Below are 16,662 nucleotides of genomic sequence, written 5' to 3'. Positions count from 1 at the left end.
GAGTCAATCCCAGTTTGAATAACTTATACGTTTAAATAACGACGACACAGACGTTAAACATGTATTAGATAGAAATGTCTGAAGTCAAAAACACAGAACACTGTCAACAAGAATGAGCTAAAAAGCCTAGTCGCTGGTGTTATATTATTATGAGTGTGTTTATACAGCCGTGTCTCTGTTCAGCTCTCACAGCGCTAAATTAAACATTCACAATGTCAGAAAAATCATGAAATATCACTGACACACAGAGAGAAACGTTAAGAACCCAGGGTCCCGTTTTTAACGGACGTACCTGCAAAGCCTCCGCTCGAGCGTCGTCACGGGGTAACAGCACGTCACGGGACCGCGGTCATGTGACTCCTCCAAGCCGCATAGATTGAGGGTGTATCCAAATTGGCTCTATATTCCCTACCTAGGGCACTATTTAGAACATAGATTGACGAATTCTGTCTTAATCATCCAATACAACGCCGTTTTCACCCAGACTCACGCTGCACAATGTACTAGCAAAAATATTAGTGCGACATTCAACAGCAGAAGCCACCGTTTTATGACCCATGAAGTGCACTATGTAGGGAGTATGAAGCCATTTTGTATGTACCCCCCAAAATGAATTCAGGAGCGCCTATATCTGGTGAAATCCACCAGATTAAAGTTTAAGAGATCAATAAATACTCATGTCTGTTAATGAAAATTAAAAATGGAGAGGTTATTTCCAAATGTAAAAATCCCCTAATGTTTTAAATGTGGCTTAGATGTATATTTGCACCTTGCCTTTCATTCAGTCCACACAGATCTTATTATGAAAATGCAATAAGGGCCACTATCTCCACCCACTCTGTTTCCCTATATGTTTGATGGGATTGGCTCCTTAGGTTTATGATGTAATAGACCCTGACTGTCTGAAACTGCCCGTTTGAGACTGTCTGTTGCCCTGTGATGGACTGGTGCCACATCCATTAAGTGTTCCTGGCTTATACCTTGTAATTCCAGGTAAGCTTTGAACGCACCGTGACCCTGAACAGGATGAAGCTGTTCCAGAAAATGAATGAATTAATTAATTAATGTATGTTTTTGGAAGACAGCATTTTAAAAAAAGAAATGCTCATTTATGGTGCCGATTGTTTATTTCACACATGAGTCATCTTAGCACATAAATAACAACACTACATTCTACAATAAATAACATTCATTCATTCATTCATGATCCGTAAGTGCTTATCCAGTTCAGGATCGCAGTGGGCGCAAGGCAGGAATACACCCTGGAGGGGGTGCCAGACACACACACGGACACTTTTGAGTCGCCAATCCACCTACCAACGTGTGTTTTTGGACTGTGGGAGGAAACCAGAACACCCAGAGGAAACCCACGCGGACACAGGGAGAACACACAACACTCCACACAGACAGTCACCCGGAGCGGGAATCGAACCCACAACCTCCATGCCCCTGGAGCTGTGAGACTGCAACACTACCTGCTGCGCCACCGTGCCGCCAATAAATAACAACAATAAATCTTTCATTTAGCAGGTAGTTGGTGTGTTCTCCCCGTGTCCGTGTGGGTTTTCTCCGGGTGACTGTCTGTGAGGAGTGTGGTGTGTCCTCCCTGTGTCTGCGTGGGTTTCCTCCGGGTGACTGTCTGTGAGGAGTGTGGTGTGTTCTCTCTGTGTCTGCGTGGGTTTCCTCCGGGTGACTGTCTGTGAGGAGTGTGGTGTGTCCTCCCTGTGTCTGCGTGGGTTTCCTCCAGGTGACTGTCTGTGAGGAGTGTGGTGTGTTCTCTCTGTGTCTGCGTGGGTTTCCTCCGGGTGACTGTCTGTGAGGAGTGTGGTGTGTCCTCCCTGTGTCTGCGTGGGTTTCCTCCGGGTGACTGTCTGTGAGGAGTGTGGTGTGTCCTCCCTGTGTCTGCGTGGGTTTCCTCCAGGTGACTGTCTGTGAGGAGTGTGGTGTGTTCTCTCTGTGTCTGCGTGGGTTTCCTCCGGGTGACTGTCTGTGAGGAGTGTGGTGTGTCCTCCCTGTGTCTGCATGGGTTTCCTCCAGGTGACTGTCTGTGAGGAGTGTGGTGTGTTCTCTCTGTGTCTGCGTGGGTTTCCTCCGGGTGACTGTCTGTGAGGAGTGTGGTGTGTTCTCTCTGTGTCTGTGTGGGTTTCCTCCGGGTGACTGTCTGTGAGGAGTGTGGTGTGTTCTCTCTGTGTCTGCGTGGGTTTCCTCCGGGTGACTGTCTGTGAGGAGTGTGGTGTGTTCTCTCTGTGTCTGTGTGGGTTTCCTCCGGGTGCTCCAGTTTCCTCCCACAGTCCAAAAACACATTTTGGTAGGTGGATTGGTGACTCAATAGTGTTTATAGCTGAGTGTGTGAGTGAATGTGTGAGTGAATGTGTGTTGCCCTGTGAAGGCGCCCCCTCCAGGGTTTGTTCCCATCTTGTGCCCAGTGATTCCGCTTAGGCTCCGGACCCACCATGACACTGAACTGGATAAGGGTTACAGACAATGAATGAATGTAATTTGTTGGAGAGAAAATTAGAGACTCTGAAGAAGATTTTCCATCATACTTCATTAAGGCAATCGAAAAGAAGAGTGGGAAAGAGTGGGAAAGGTCTAGAGCTGTTTTGCGTACAGTGCTTTCAGTGTTCACTAATGAGACTGTAACCCCAAATCCATCCAAAGACCTTCTGGATGAAACCTTGCTAGAAATTACTTTTTAAAAATACCACTTTATTTAAAATATTGGTCCCTATGTTAAAGTAATTTACATCTTTCAGCATAGCACCAATATCTACGTAGTTGTTGGGATCGGTCTCCGCTGCATCTGCCACACACCTGTATATAACTTCTCAATCACAAACGCCTGCGCACATTTTTGTAAAAATCCATGTACTCCAACTGTACTGTACACACCTGTAGTCAGAGGAAGTGAAGCCTTGTTTGAATGACACACTAACACAAGCACACAAACCCACACCCACATCCTGTCTTAATCTGCCCTAAGCTTCTGAGAAGCACTAAACCACAGTGGGACAGGGCTTAATTGGAGAGTGACCATAATCCCCCTTTGCCCTCTCCACTCTGGATGTATTATGCTCACCAGAGATGCAGATGTCCCATTGTTTTTCCTTCTGAAGGACATACAGTGATGTGGAAGCTACAGCGGATGGACACATCCCTACCTTTCTGTTTCACTGACAGCATGGAGAGATGCTAAATGAAGAATGCCTTCCAACAGGACCCCGATCCAGTGGGAAGTATCTTCTTCAGTGCGGTGTATTGACCACACGCTCTTCTGTATGTGTGGGCGGCTGCAGAGGCTGCTCTTTGCCTGTCGGCACGGCGAGGGTTACTTAGTGCCAGGAAGGTATGAAAGTGAAATTGAGCAGGGAGATGGACCAGTGGACACTATATCCTTCCAGGTAAGAGCTCACAGACTTGGGGAATTAATAATAGCAAGGTACTAGAGCTCATAGCCTCGAGTGATTGGTTCATTTAAGCAGAAATGTAGAAATGTGGTTGTCAACCTGCAAGTTCATGGTCATATTAAGTATAAAATCATGTTTCAACCCCACCCATCTCATCTAGCTCAGAGTACCTCAATGTCTCTGTGTTTCAATGTTTGCAGACCTTTGTAATTAGTGAATTCAGATCCTTTAGGGTGCATCCAATTGTGTGTGCACAGCTCATCTAATCTCCATAGAAAAGCATGGAATGGAATGAAATGAAATGAAATGGGACCCTGTTAAGCTGAAGGTCACCATGCACAATGCCAGACATGGGCTACAGAAGTATAAACCCCTCCGGCACTGGGCTGTAGAGCAGTGGAAATTAAGTTGTCCTTTAAAGACAGGAATATTGTTACATGATGTAACGTCCAATCTGTTCCATCATCTTCAAAATTAAAGATGCTTCTTCCGTGGTCTGGAGTCCAGCAGAGCACCACAGGCCTCACTTTGTCTGAGAGGGTAGGAAACCCCTCCCTCTCCCCACATTAACCTTAGTCTGTTGACTAAAATGTGTATTTTAGTCTCATTTTAGTCATTTAATTATTGTTAGTTGTTGTTTAGATTTAGTCAAAAATTACAAATATTTAAGTCCATTAAAAAAAACATTAGCCTGTAGTCGTGTATTTTTCAAGGTTTTATTTATTACAAAATGTTATTAACAACTGCAAAAGTTTTGTTCCATTTAGAACATGTTAACACTTAAAATTCATTCATTCGTTGCCTGTAACCATTTATCCAGTTCAGGGTCACGGTGCGTCCGGAACCTACCCGGAACCACTGGCCGCAAGGCGGGAATACACCCTGGAGTGGGTGCAAGTCCTTCACAGTGTGACACACACTCACACCTATGAGCCGCCAGTCCACCTAAAAACGTTTTTGGACTGTGGGAGGAAACAGGAGCACCTGGAGGAAACCCACGCAGACACAGGGAGAACACACCACACTCCTCACAGACAGTCACCCGGAAGAAACCCACACAGACACAAGGAGAACACACCACACTCCTCACAGACAGTCACCCGGAAGAAACCCACGCAGACACAAGGAGAACACACCACACTCCTCACAGACAGTCACCCAGAGGAAACCCACGCAGACACAGGGAGAACACACCACACTCCTCACAGACAATCACCTGGAGGAAACCCACACAGACACAGGGAAAACACACCACACTCCTCACAGACAGTCACCCACAGGAAACCCACGCAGACACAGGGAGAACACACAACACTCCTCACACACAGTCACCTGGAGGAAACCCACACAGACACAGGGAGAACACACCACACTCCTCACAGACAGTCACCCGGAGAAAACCCACACAGACACAAGGAGAACACACCACACTCCTCACAGACAGTCACCCGGAGAAAACCCACGCGGACACAGGGAGAACACACCACACTCCTCACAGACAGGCACCCAGAGGAAACCCACGCAGACACAGGGAGAACACACCACACTCCTCACAGACAGTCACCCGGAGGAAACCCACGCAGACACAGGGAGAACACACCACACTCCTCACAGACAGGCACCCGGAGGAAACCCACGCAGACACAGGGAGAACACACCACACTCCTCACAGACAGTCACCCGGAAGAAACCCACACAGACACAAGGAGAACACACCACACTCCTCACAGACAGTCACCCAGAGGAAACCCACGCAGACACAGGGAGAACACACCACACTCCTCACAGACAGTCACCCGGAGGAAACCCACGCAGATACAGGGAGAACACACCACACCCCTCACAGACAGTCACCTGGAGGAAACCCACGCAGACACAGGGAGAACACACCACACTCCTCACAGACAGTCAGCCGGAGGAAACCCACGCAGACACAGGGAGAACACACCACACTCCTCACAGACAGTCACCCGGAGGAAACCCACGCAGACACAGGGAGAACACACCACACTCCTCACAGACAGTCACCCGGAGGAAACCCACGCAGACACAGGGAGAACACACCACACCCCTCACAGACAGTCACCTGGAGGAAACCCACGCAGACACAGGGAGAACACACCACACTCCTCACAGACAGTCACCCGGAGGAAACCCACGCAGATACAGGGAGAACACACCACACCCCTCACAGACAGTCACCCGGAGGAAACCCACGCAGATACAGGGAGAACACACCACACCCCTCACAGACAGTCACCCAGAGGAAACCCACGCAGACACAGGGAGAACACACCACACTCCTCACAGACAGTCACCCGGAAGAAACCCACGCAGACACGGGGAGAACACACCACACTCCTCACAGACAGTCACCTGGAGGAAACCCACGCAGACACAGGGAGAACACACCACACTCCTCACAGACAGTCACCCGGAGGAAACCCACGCAGATACAGGGAGAACACACCACACCCCTCACAGACAGTCACCTGGAGGAAACCCACGCAGACACAGGGAGAACACACCACACTCCTCACAGACAGTCAGCCGGAGGAAACCCACGCAGACACAGGGAGAACACACCACACTCCTCACAGACAGTCACCCGGAGGAAACCCACGCAGACACAGAGAGAACACACCACACTCCTCACAGTATGTATATGTATAAAATGTCCCAACATGACACTAACATTCTTTAGCTTTCACTCTGCTGTTAGAGACTAAAAATGTTCAAACTACAAAAAAAGGCTGAAAATGATGGCAGAGTAATTTAGATTATTGTGTAACACTGAGAATGTCCTTGAGCTTTAATCAATTTCAAGAAAAATCCTTACAAATAGCTAGTTGTTTTCATAACAAGAAATTCTATAAATATTAAATCATTATCTAATACCATTAAAATGTTTTATTAACATGTCATTACTTCTTGTCATTTCAAAAGTGTAATATCATAAATATTGTAAAGTATTTTTATAGAGAAGAGAAGGAGGAAAAAAAAAACTGCCACAGAAACACACACACACACAGATACACACACACACACACACAGACACACACACACAGACACACACAGACACACACACACACACACACACAGACACACACACACACAGACACACACACACAGACACACACACACACACACACACACACAGACACAGACACACACACAGACACACACAGAGAAAAAGAATCACAAGATCTTGACGCAAGGATGGATTTTTGCAGTTATACAGACAGAACTTTCTTAGTTCCTCGTTTAGAGAGGAATCATAGGGAAGTATTAGGAAAGAATTTAGTCTCAGTAAACAGACATAGGAAACACTGCTATATCTGAGTATGAGTATTGTTTTGTGTATTCATTGTCTGTAAACGCTTAACTGTTTTAGGGTCAAGAAAGAGCCTACAAGAACACTCACGCATTCACACTTAAGGACACCGTTGAGTCCTCCTACCAGCGTGTGCTTTTGGACCGTGGGAGTAAACCGCAGCACCCGGATCGGGGCTCAAACCCATAACTCGAAGACCCTGGAGCTGTGGGACAGCGACACTAACTGCTGTGCCACCCTGCTTTATATTTATCCATAAAACAAAGAGATAAAAATCGACAAAATAGTTCCTATTATCTTTCTATGGTTTTGTTCTCATTTCTCTGTAATACTCACTGCAGGTAGGACTGCCAGTTGACCTTGTTAGCTCGGACCTCAGCGGCCTTGGCTGCGATGATATTCGTTGGGACCGCAGCGTCCACTGCTCCTCTGATGTCCATCTTGAAGTAATTGTAGTTTAATTCTCAACTTAAAAAACTACAAGAGAAAAAAACAGAAGAAATACTGTTTGTTTTGTTTTGGGTTTTTTTTCCCAATGTTACCACTAAACAACTTTATGATTTCTTAAATAATTTTGTTGCGATGACGTAAGTGCACCGTCCATTCTGAGTGCGCTCTGGACTCACTGCCTCCCTCATCAGACTCATCTGACCACAGCACGTTTCCACAGTGTTTCCTACAATCTGAGACTGGCTCCAGCCCAGAGAACTGATATACGTTTTCTCCTTGTGTAACAGAGACACTGAGCTGTCTGTGCTGTCTGAGGGTTCCAAGTTCACTCACAATCAAAAGTGGTGTACAGCCTTGACCTTCTCAGACCGCGATTTCTACAGATTTTCTCAATCTTTTCTCAAAATGGTGTACTGTAGGCAGTGAAAGACCTACTTATTTAGCAATACAGCTTTGTCTTGTGGACAGTTCAACAATCCTCTCACAAACATGGACACAAAGTGGTTTGTAATGACCCATCTTTGGTGGATTCTCCTTGTCAGCTGCTTACAGAGGGATATTTCAAAAGACTGGAAATGTAGAAATCTATAAGCTTGCGTCTGTCACACAATATTGAAGTTATCCATATCATAAAACACCCAAAATTCAGTATTGCCACACAGTAGGAATGTATACCTTGAGTGAATAACACACAGCTCGTGTCTACACTGTTATCTCCACAGAAAAGAATGAAAGGAAAATAAATAGGAGCTATATCCAATGTCAAGAGTGGGGTAGAGGGGTAAAGCCCTATAGCGTTTCCTTTAAATTCAAACACTAGAGCCTTTTCAGAAGAGTGGAGGTATTTAGGAGGCCAACACCTATTATAACCCTTGATTTTGATAGGAATTGGATGAGCAGGTGTCCACAAACGGTCCACAAGCTGCTTCATCCCCTTCATTGCTAGTGATAGCTTGTTTACTAAGCAAAAAATAAGGACTAGCAGCACCGTGCTAGCCGACATTCATTCATTTATCATTCAAAGTAAGCGCGTATTTGGGGTATTTTAGAGTCAATCCCAGTTTGAATAACTTATACGTTTAAATAACGACGACACAGACGTTAAACATGTATTAGATAGAAATGTCTGAAGTCAAAAACACAGAACACTGTCAACAAGAATGAGCTAAAAAGCCTAGTCGCTGGTGTTATATTATTATGAGTGTGTTTATACAGCCGTGTCTCTGTTCAGCTCTCACAGCGCTAAATTAAACATTCACAATGTCAGAAAAATCATGAAATATCACTGACACACAGAGAGAAACGTTAAGAACCCAGGGTCCCGTTTTTAACGGACGTACCTGCAAAGCCTCCGCTCGAGCGTCGTCACGGGGTAACAGCACGTCACGGGACCGCGGTCATGTGACTCCTCCAAGCCGCATAGATTGAGGGTGTATCCAAATTGGCTCTGTATTCCCTACCTAGGGCACTATTTAGAACATAGATTGACGAATTCTGCCTTAATCATCCAATACAACGCCGTTTTCACCCAGACTCACGCTGCACAATGTACTAGCAAAAATATTAGTGCGACATTCAACAGCAGAAGCCACCGTTTTATGACCCATGAAGTGCACTATGTAGGGAGTATGAAGCCATTTTGTATGTACCCCCCAAAATGAATTCAGGAGCGCCTATATCTGGTGAAATCCACCAGATTAAAGTTTAAGAGATCAATAAATACTCATGTCTGTTAATGAAAATTAAAAATGGAGAGGTTATTTCCAAATGTAAAAATCCCCTAATGTTTTAAATGTGGCTTAGATGTATATTTGCACCTTGCCTTTCATTCAGTCCACACAGATCTTATTATGAAAATGCAATAAGGGCCACTATCTCCACCCACTCTGTTTCCCTATATGTTTGATGGGATTGGCTCCTTAGGTTTATGATGTAATAGACCCTGACTGTCTGAAACTGCCCGTTTGAGACTGTCTGTTGCCCTGTGATGGACTGGTGCCACATCCATTAAGTGTTCCTGGCTTATACCTTGTAATTCCAGGTAAGCTTTGAACGCACCGTGACCCTGAACAGGATGAAGCTGTTCCAGAAAATGAATGAATTAATTAATTAATGTATGTTTTTGGAAGACAGCATTTTAAAAAAAGAAATGCTCATTTATGGTGCCGATTGTTTATTTCACACATGAGTCATCTTAGCACATAAATAACAACACTACATTCTACAATAAATAACATTCATTCATTCATTCATGATCCGTAAGTGCTTATCCAGTTCAGGATCGCAGTGGGCGCAAGGCAGGAATACACCCTGGAGGGGGTGCCAGACACACACACGGACACTTTTGAGTCGCCAATCCACCTACCAACGTGTGTTTTTGGACTGTGGGAGGAAACCAGAACACCCAGAGGAAACCCACGCGGACACAGGGAGAACACACAACACTCCACACAGACAGTCACCCGGAGCGGGAATCGAACCCACAACCTCCATGCCCCTGGAGCTGTGAGACTGCAACACTACCTGCTGCGCCACCGTGCCGCCAATAAATAACAACAATAAATCTTTCATTTAGCAGGTAGTTGGTGTGTTCTCCCCGTGTCCGTGTGGGTTTTCTCCGGGTGACTGTCTGTGAGGAGTGTGGTGTGTCCTCCCTGTGTCTGCGTGGGTTTCCTCCGGGTGACTGTCTGTGAGGAGTGTGGTGTGTTCTCTCTGTGTCTGCGTGGGTTTCCTCCGGGTGACTGTCTGTGAGGAGTGTGGTGTGTCCTCCCTGTGTCTGCGTGGGTTTCCTCCAGGTGACTGTCTGTGAGGAGTGTGGTGTGTTCTCTCTGTGTCTGCGTGGGTTTCCTCCGGGTGACTGTCTGTGAGGAGTGTGGTGTGTCCTCCCTGTGTCTGCGTGGGTTTCCTCCGGGTGACTGTCTGTGAGGAGTGTGGTGTGTCCTCCCTGTGTCTGCGTGGGTTTCCTCCAGGTGACTGTCTGTGAGGAGTGTGGTGTGTTCTCTCTGTGTCTGCGTGGGTTTCCTCCGGGTGACTGTCTGTGAGGAGTGTGGTGTGTCCTCCCTGTGTCTGCATGGGTTTCCTCCAGGTGACTGTCTGTGAGGAGTGTGGTGTGTTCTCTCTGTGTCTGCGTGGGTTTCCTCCGGGTGACTGTCTGTGAGGAGTGTGGTGTGTTCTCTCTGTGTCTGTGTGGGTTTCCTCCGGGTGACTGTCTGTGAGGAGTGTGGTGTGTTCTCTCTGTGTCTGCGTGGGTTTCCTCCGGGTGACTGTCTGTGAGGAGTGTGGTGTGTTCTCTCTGTGTCTGTGTGGGTTTCCTCCGGGTGCTCCAGTTTCCTCCCACAGTCCAAAAACACATTTTGGTAGGTGGATTGGTGACTCAATAGTGTTTATAGCTGAGTGTGTGAGTGAATGTGTGAGTGAATGTGTGTTGCCCTGTGAAGGCGCCCCCTCCAGGGTTTGTTCCCATCTTGTGCCCAGTGATTCCGCTTAGGCTCCGGACCCACCATGACACTGAACTGGATAAGGGTTACAGACAATGAATGAATGTAATTTGTTGGAGAGAAAATTAGAGACTCTGAAGAAGATTTTCCATCATACTTCATTAAGGCAATCGAAAAGAAGAGTGGGAAAGAGTGGGAAAGGTCTAGAGCTGTTTTGCGTACAGTGCTTTCAGTGTTCACTAATGAGACTGTAACCCCAAATCCATCCAAAGACCTTCTGGATGAAACCTTGCTAGAAATTACTTTTTAAAAATACCACTTTATTTAAAATATTGGTCCCTATGTTAAAGTAATTTACATCTTTCAGCATAGCACCAATATCTACGTAGTTGTTGGGATCGGTCTCCGCTGCATCTGCCACACACCTGTATATAACTTCTCAATCACAAACGCCTGCGCACATTTTTGTAAAAATCCATGTACTCCAACTGTACTGTACACACCTGTAGTCAGAGGAAGTGAAGCCTTGTTTGAATGACACACTAACACAAGCACACAAACCCACACCCACATCCTGTCTTAATCTGCCCTAAGCTTCTGAGAAGCACTAAACCACAGTGGGACAGGGCTTAATTGGAGAGTGACCATAATCCCCCTTTGCCCTCTCCACTCTGGATGTATTATGCTCACCAGAGATGCAGATGTCCCATTGTTTTTCCTTCTGAAGGACATACAGTGATGTGGAAGCTACAGCGGATGGACACATCCCTACCTTTCTGTTTCACTGACAGCATGGAGAGATGCTAAATGAAGAATGCCTTCCAACAGGACCCCGATCCAGTGGGAAGTATCTTCTTCAGTGCGGTGTATTGACCACACGCTCTTCTGTATGTGTGGGCGGCTGCAGAGGCTGCTCTTTGCCTGTCGGCACGGCGAGGGTTACTTAGTGCCAGGAAGGTATGAAAGTGAAATTGAGCAGGGAGATGGACCAGTGGACACTATATCCTTCCAGGTAAGAGCTCACAGACTTGGGGAATTAATAATAGCAAGGTACTAGAGCTCATAGCCTCGAGTGATTGGTTCATTTAAGCAGAAATGTAGAAATGTGGTTGTCAACCTGCAAGTTCATGGTCATATTAAGTATAAAATCATGTTTCAACCCCACCCATCTCATCTAGCTCAGAGTACCTCAATGTCTCTGTGTTTCAATGTTTGCAGACCTTTGTAATTAGTGAATTCAGATCCTTTAGGGTGCATCCAATTGTGTGTGCACAGCTCATCTAATCTCCATAGAAAAGCATGGAATGGAATGAAATGAAATGAAATGGGACCCTGTTAAGCTGAAGGTCACCATGCACAATGCCAGACATGGGCTACAGAAGTATAAACCCCTCCGGCACTGGGCTGTAGAGCAGTGGAAATTAAGTTGTCCTTTAAAGACAGGAATATTGTTACATGATGTAACGTCCAATCTGTTCCATCATCTTCAAAATTAAAGATGCTTCTTCCGTGGTCTGGAGTCCAGCAGAGCACCACAGGCCTCACTTTGTCTGAGAGGGTAGGAAACCCCTCCCTCTCCCCACATTAACCTTAGTCTGTTGACTAAAATGTGTATTTTAGTCTCATTTTAGTCATTTAATTATTGTTAGTTGTTGTTTAGATTTAGTCAAAAATTACAAATATTTAAGTCCATTAAAAAAAACATTAGCCTGTAGTCGTGTATTTTTCAAGGTTTTATTTATTACAAAATGTTATTAACAACTGCAAAAGTTTTGTTCCATTTAGAACATGTTAACACTTAAAATTCATTCATTCGTTGCCTGTAACCATTTATCCAGTTCAGGGTCACGGTGCGTCCGGAACCTACCCGGAACCACTGGCCGCAAGGCGGGAATACACCCTGGAGTGGGTGCAAGTCCTTCACAGTGTGACACACACTCACACCTATGAGCCGCCAGTCCACCTAAAAACGTTTTTGGACTGTGGGAGGAAACAGGAGCACCTGGAGGAAACCCACGCAGACACAGGGAGAACACACCACACTCCTCACAGACAGTCACCCGGAAGAAACCCACACAGACACAAGGAGAACACACCACACTCCTCACAGACAGTCACCCGGAAGAAACCCACGCAGACACAAGGAGAACACACCACACTCCTCACAGACAGTCACCCAGAGGAAACCCACGCAGACACAGGGAGAACACACCACACTCCTCACAGACAATCACCTGGAGGAAACCCACACAGACACAGGGAAAACACACCACACTCCTCACAGACAGTCACCCACAGGAAACCCACGCAGACACAGGGAGAACACACAACACTCCTCACACACAGTCACCTGGAGGAAACCCACACAGACACAGGGAGAACACACCACACTCCTCACAGACAGTCACCCGGAGAAAACCCACACAGACACAAGGAGAACACACCACACTCCTCACAGACAGTCACCCGGAGAAAACCCACGCGGACACAGGGAGAACACACCACACTCCTCACAGACAGGCACCCAGAGGAAACCCACGCAGACACAGGGAGAACACACCACACTCCTCACAGACAGTCACCCGGAGGAAACCCACGCAGACACAGGGAGAACACACCACACTCCTCACAGACAGGCACCCGGAGGAAACCCACGCAGACACAGGGAGAACACACCACACTCCTCACAGACAGTCACCCGGAAGAAACCCACACAGACACAAGGAGAACACACCACACTCCTCACAGACAGTCACCCAGAGGAAACCCACGCAGACACAGGGAGAACACACCACACTCCTCACAGACAATCACCTGGAGGAAACCCACACAGACACAGGGAAAACACACCACACTCCTCACAGACAGTCACCCACAGGAAACCCACGCAGACACAGGGAGAACACACAACACTCCTCACACACAGTCACCTGGAGGAAACCCACACAGACACAGGGAGAACACACCACACTCCTCACAGACAGTCACCCGGAGAAAACCCACACAGACACAAGGAGAACACACCACACTCCTCACAGACAGTCACCCGGAGAAAACCCACGCGGACACAGGGAGAACACACCACACTCCTCACAGACAGGCACCCGGAGGAAACCCACGCAGACACAGGGAGAACACACCACACTCTTCACAGACAGTCACCCGGAGGAAACCCACGCGGACACAGGGAGAACACACCACACTCCTCACAGACAGGCACCCACAGGAAACCCACGCAGACACAGGGAGAACACACCACACTCCTCACAGACAGTCACCCGGAAGAAACCCACACAGACACAAGGAGAACACACCACACTCCTCACAGACAGTCACCCGGAGAAAACCCACGCGGACACAGGGAGAACACACCACACTCCTCACAGACAGGCACCTGGAGGAAACCCACGCAGACACAGGGAGAACACACCACACTCCTCACAGACAGTCACCCGGAGGAAACCCACGCGGACACAGGGAGAACACACCACACTCCTCACAGACAGGCACCCGGAGGAAACCCACGCAGACACAGGGAGAACACACCACACTCCTCACAGACAGTCACCCGGAAGAAACCCACGCAGACACAAGGAGAACACACCACACTCCTCACAGACAGTCACCCGGAGAAAACCCACGCGGACACAGGGAGAACACACCACACTCCTCACAGACAGGCACCCGGAGGAAACCCACGCAGACACAGGGAGAACACACCACACTCCTCACAGACAGTCACCCGGAGGAAACCCACGCAGACACAGGGAGAACACACCACACTCCTCACAGACAGTCACCCGGAGGAAACCCACGCAGACACAGGGAGAACACACCACACTCCTCACAGACAGTCACCCGGAGGAAACCCACGCAGACACAGGGAGAACACACCACACTCCTCACAGACAGTCACCCAGAGGAAACCCATGCAGACACAGGGAGAACACACCACACTCCTCACAGACAGTCACCCGGAGGAAACCCACGCAGACACAGGGAGAACACACCAACTCCTCACAGACAGTCACCCGGAGCGGGAATCGAACCCACAACCTCCAGGTCCCCACGGACAGAGCCTTTCCTGTTTTACTTACTTGCAATTTTTTTTCCAAAGCAGAAATACCGGGTCAGTTATTAGTCTTTCATATCTTCCTTTAGTAGTTATTTGTGTTGTGAAAAACAGGTCGTAAACAGATATATTTTTTCTCATTGTTGAAGTTAACGCTGCTCTGTAAGTTAATATCATGGAACTGTTGTGTTGGCAGTAGCTCTATTTTAAAGGAGATGTACTGTTCAGTCTATGTGTACATTAATTTGGGGATGTGGAGCCTACCAACACACAAGCTGTGAAACAAAGTCATCCAGTTATTGTCGTCTGCCTACATGGGATAAAATAAGCCATTCTGATATTGTGCTGCTTTTTACACAGAGTGCAGAGACTTTAGAATTAGCCCCGCCTCCTTGTCTGAGTCTCTCCAATCACAGTGTAAAGAAATGGTTAAACAAATCAAAACAAACACAATGAATGTAGAGATTGCTCTGTGCCCTGCGAAGGACTGTGTTCCCGCCTTGCGCTCAGTGATTCTGGCTAGGCTCCGGACCCACCGCGACCCTGGACTGGATGAGCGCTTACAGACAATTAATGAATGAATGAATAAATGCAGAGAAATAAGAGTACTTATAAACAGATGACTTCTGCTGTTCGTTCCTCACTGCTGTTCAGGGTGAACAGCAGCTCTTTCTCATTTAAAGGAAGCGGCGCTGAGTCATTCTGGGCTGTTTGGACAGGAGAGAACAGGGCTGTGGTGTTTGATCTTTGTGTTATTTTGACTAAAGCATGCCACCGACATTTCGTTAAGACCCCAGAAGTGCAAAATAGCACTTCAGACAAAATAGTTTCCTCAGTGAATCAGTATAAATCTAAGGACCTTACAGCTGCAGGCAACACTTGGCTGTGGAGCAGTGGAACTGTGATCTACAGGGCACTGGAGCTTCATTTAATACTTTTGGGATGATTTGATGTGGTGTTTGCAATCTAGAGCTAATATTGCAGCATCAATTCCAGACCCAGACCCTATGTTTTTGTGCCTGAAGGCCATCAATTCGACCGAGCCATGACATATCGTCTAGTGTAAAGCTAGAAACATAGAAGCTCTATATACTTCAGCTAACCACAGGAGCAAACAAGCTAACGATCGGAACAGAACCTTTGTCTTTACTAAAGAACCCTTCACGTATCATCTACAGCAACAGTGTACAGATACCTTTCACATTAAAAAAAGACAACTCAAAAAGTTCTTTCAACAATGACTTAGAAGAACCACATTTGGTTCCAGAAAGAACATCTTTAAATCGGTAAATAACGTTGAAATCAAGTGGTAGATTTTGAAACCTTTAAAAGGTTCTTCACACTCTCACGTCTCTCACAGTGCAGTGTCACCTGATCAAATGTTTAAAACGAAGAAATCCAGAGTGGAAGTGCACCCATGGATCCCACTGCATGTTATTTATTGCCTGTGGAGGCGGCCATGTTTGTTTCTTCAAAATCATCCTATTTATAGGACTCTCCGCCATCTGAATAAGGGAAGAGATTAAGTCCACTCAGCTGGTTACATAATCAAGTGAGTGTATGTTCAAAGCAGTTTGCTGTGGGTGAAAATAGCTTCACACACAAACAAGCTCATTACGAGCGCTCTTACATTAGCCGTGCACTGGATTCATTTCCATTTGGAGTAACTGAGGCCTGCTGAGGCTGATAATGAGACACTGGACAGACTGTAATAGACTGGCCTTTCCTCACTGCATTGGTGAATGTAAAACAAGTCGTTTTCTGTGGTGAACTGTCAACACTGGGGTTCCTCGTCTTGCTCAGAGTATGATTTTTAAGGTGGTATTAAACGTATATTGCATTACTGTGCAACAATCAGAGACCACACTTACCATTATTTCTTTGAGTTTTACTTGAATCCAGAGCTATTCATCCAAGCTATTCTTGTTTCAGTCAAAGAAAAAACAACAATAAAAAAATCAA

The 16,662-nt window shown here is 46.8% G+C and overlaps 2 protein-coding genes across 4 annotated transcripts in view; one reads left to right on the top strand and one right to left on the bottom strand.

Moving 5' to 3' along the window:
* The window catches only part of atp6v1h (ATPase H+ transporting V1 subunit H), a 60,145-nt gene extending 51,571 nt beyond the window's left edge, over window positions 1-8,574 (bottom strand). For 2 of the 3 annotated variants that reach the window (XM_066681877.1, XM_066681879.1), the window contains exon 1: window positions 293-358. The gene's annotated coding sequence lies outside the window, so the exon portion shown is untranslated. Of the gene's footprint in view, window positions 1-292; window positions 359-7,077; window positions 7,219-8,531 lie in introns of those variants that run through there. The other variant, XM_066681878.1, reaches the window with a different exon arrangement.
* Window positions 8,575-11,442: 2,868 nt separating this feature from the next.
* The window catches only part of rgs20 (regulator of G protein signaling 20), a 30,465-nt gene continuing 25,245 nt past the window's right edge, over window positions 11,443-16,662 (top strand). The window contains exon 1 of the mRNA XM_066681304.1: window positions 11,443-11,640. Coding sequence (XP_066537401.1) covers window positions 11,443-11,640 — 198 coding nt within the window. The remainder of the gene's footprint in view (window positions 11,641-16,662) is intronic.

The sequence above is a fragment of the Hoplias malabaricus genome, chromosome 9 (assembly GCF_029633855.1).
Source record: "Hoplias malabaricus isolate fHopMal1 chromosome 9, fHopMal1.hap1, whole genome shotgun sequence".
NCBI classification, from domain to species: Eukaryota; Metazoa; Chordata; class Actinopteri; order Characiformes; family Erythrinidae; genus Hoplias; species Hoplias malabaricus.
Note: the sequence above shows the minus strand (reverse complement) of the source record. Positions and strands in the feature narration are given on the sequence as shown.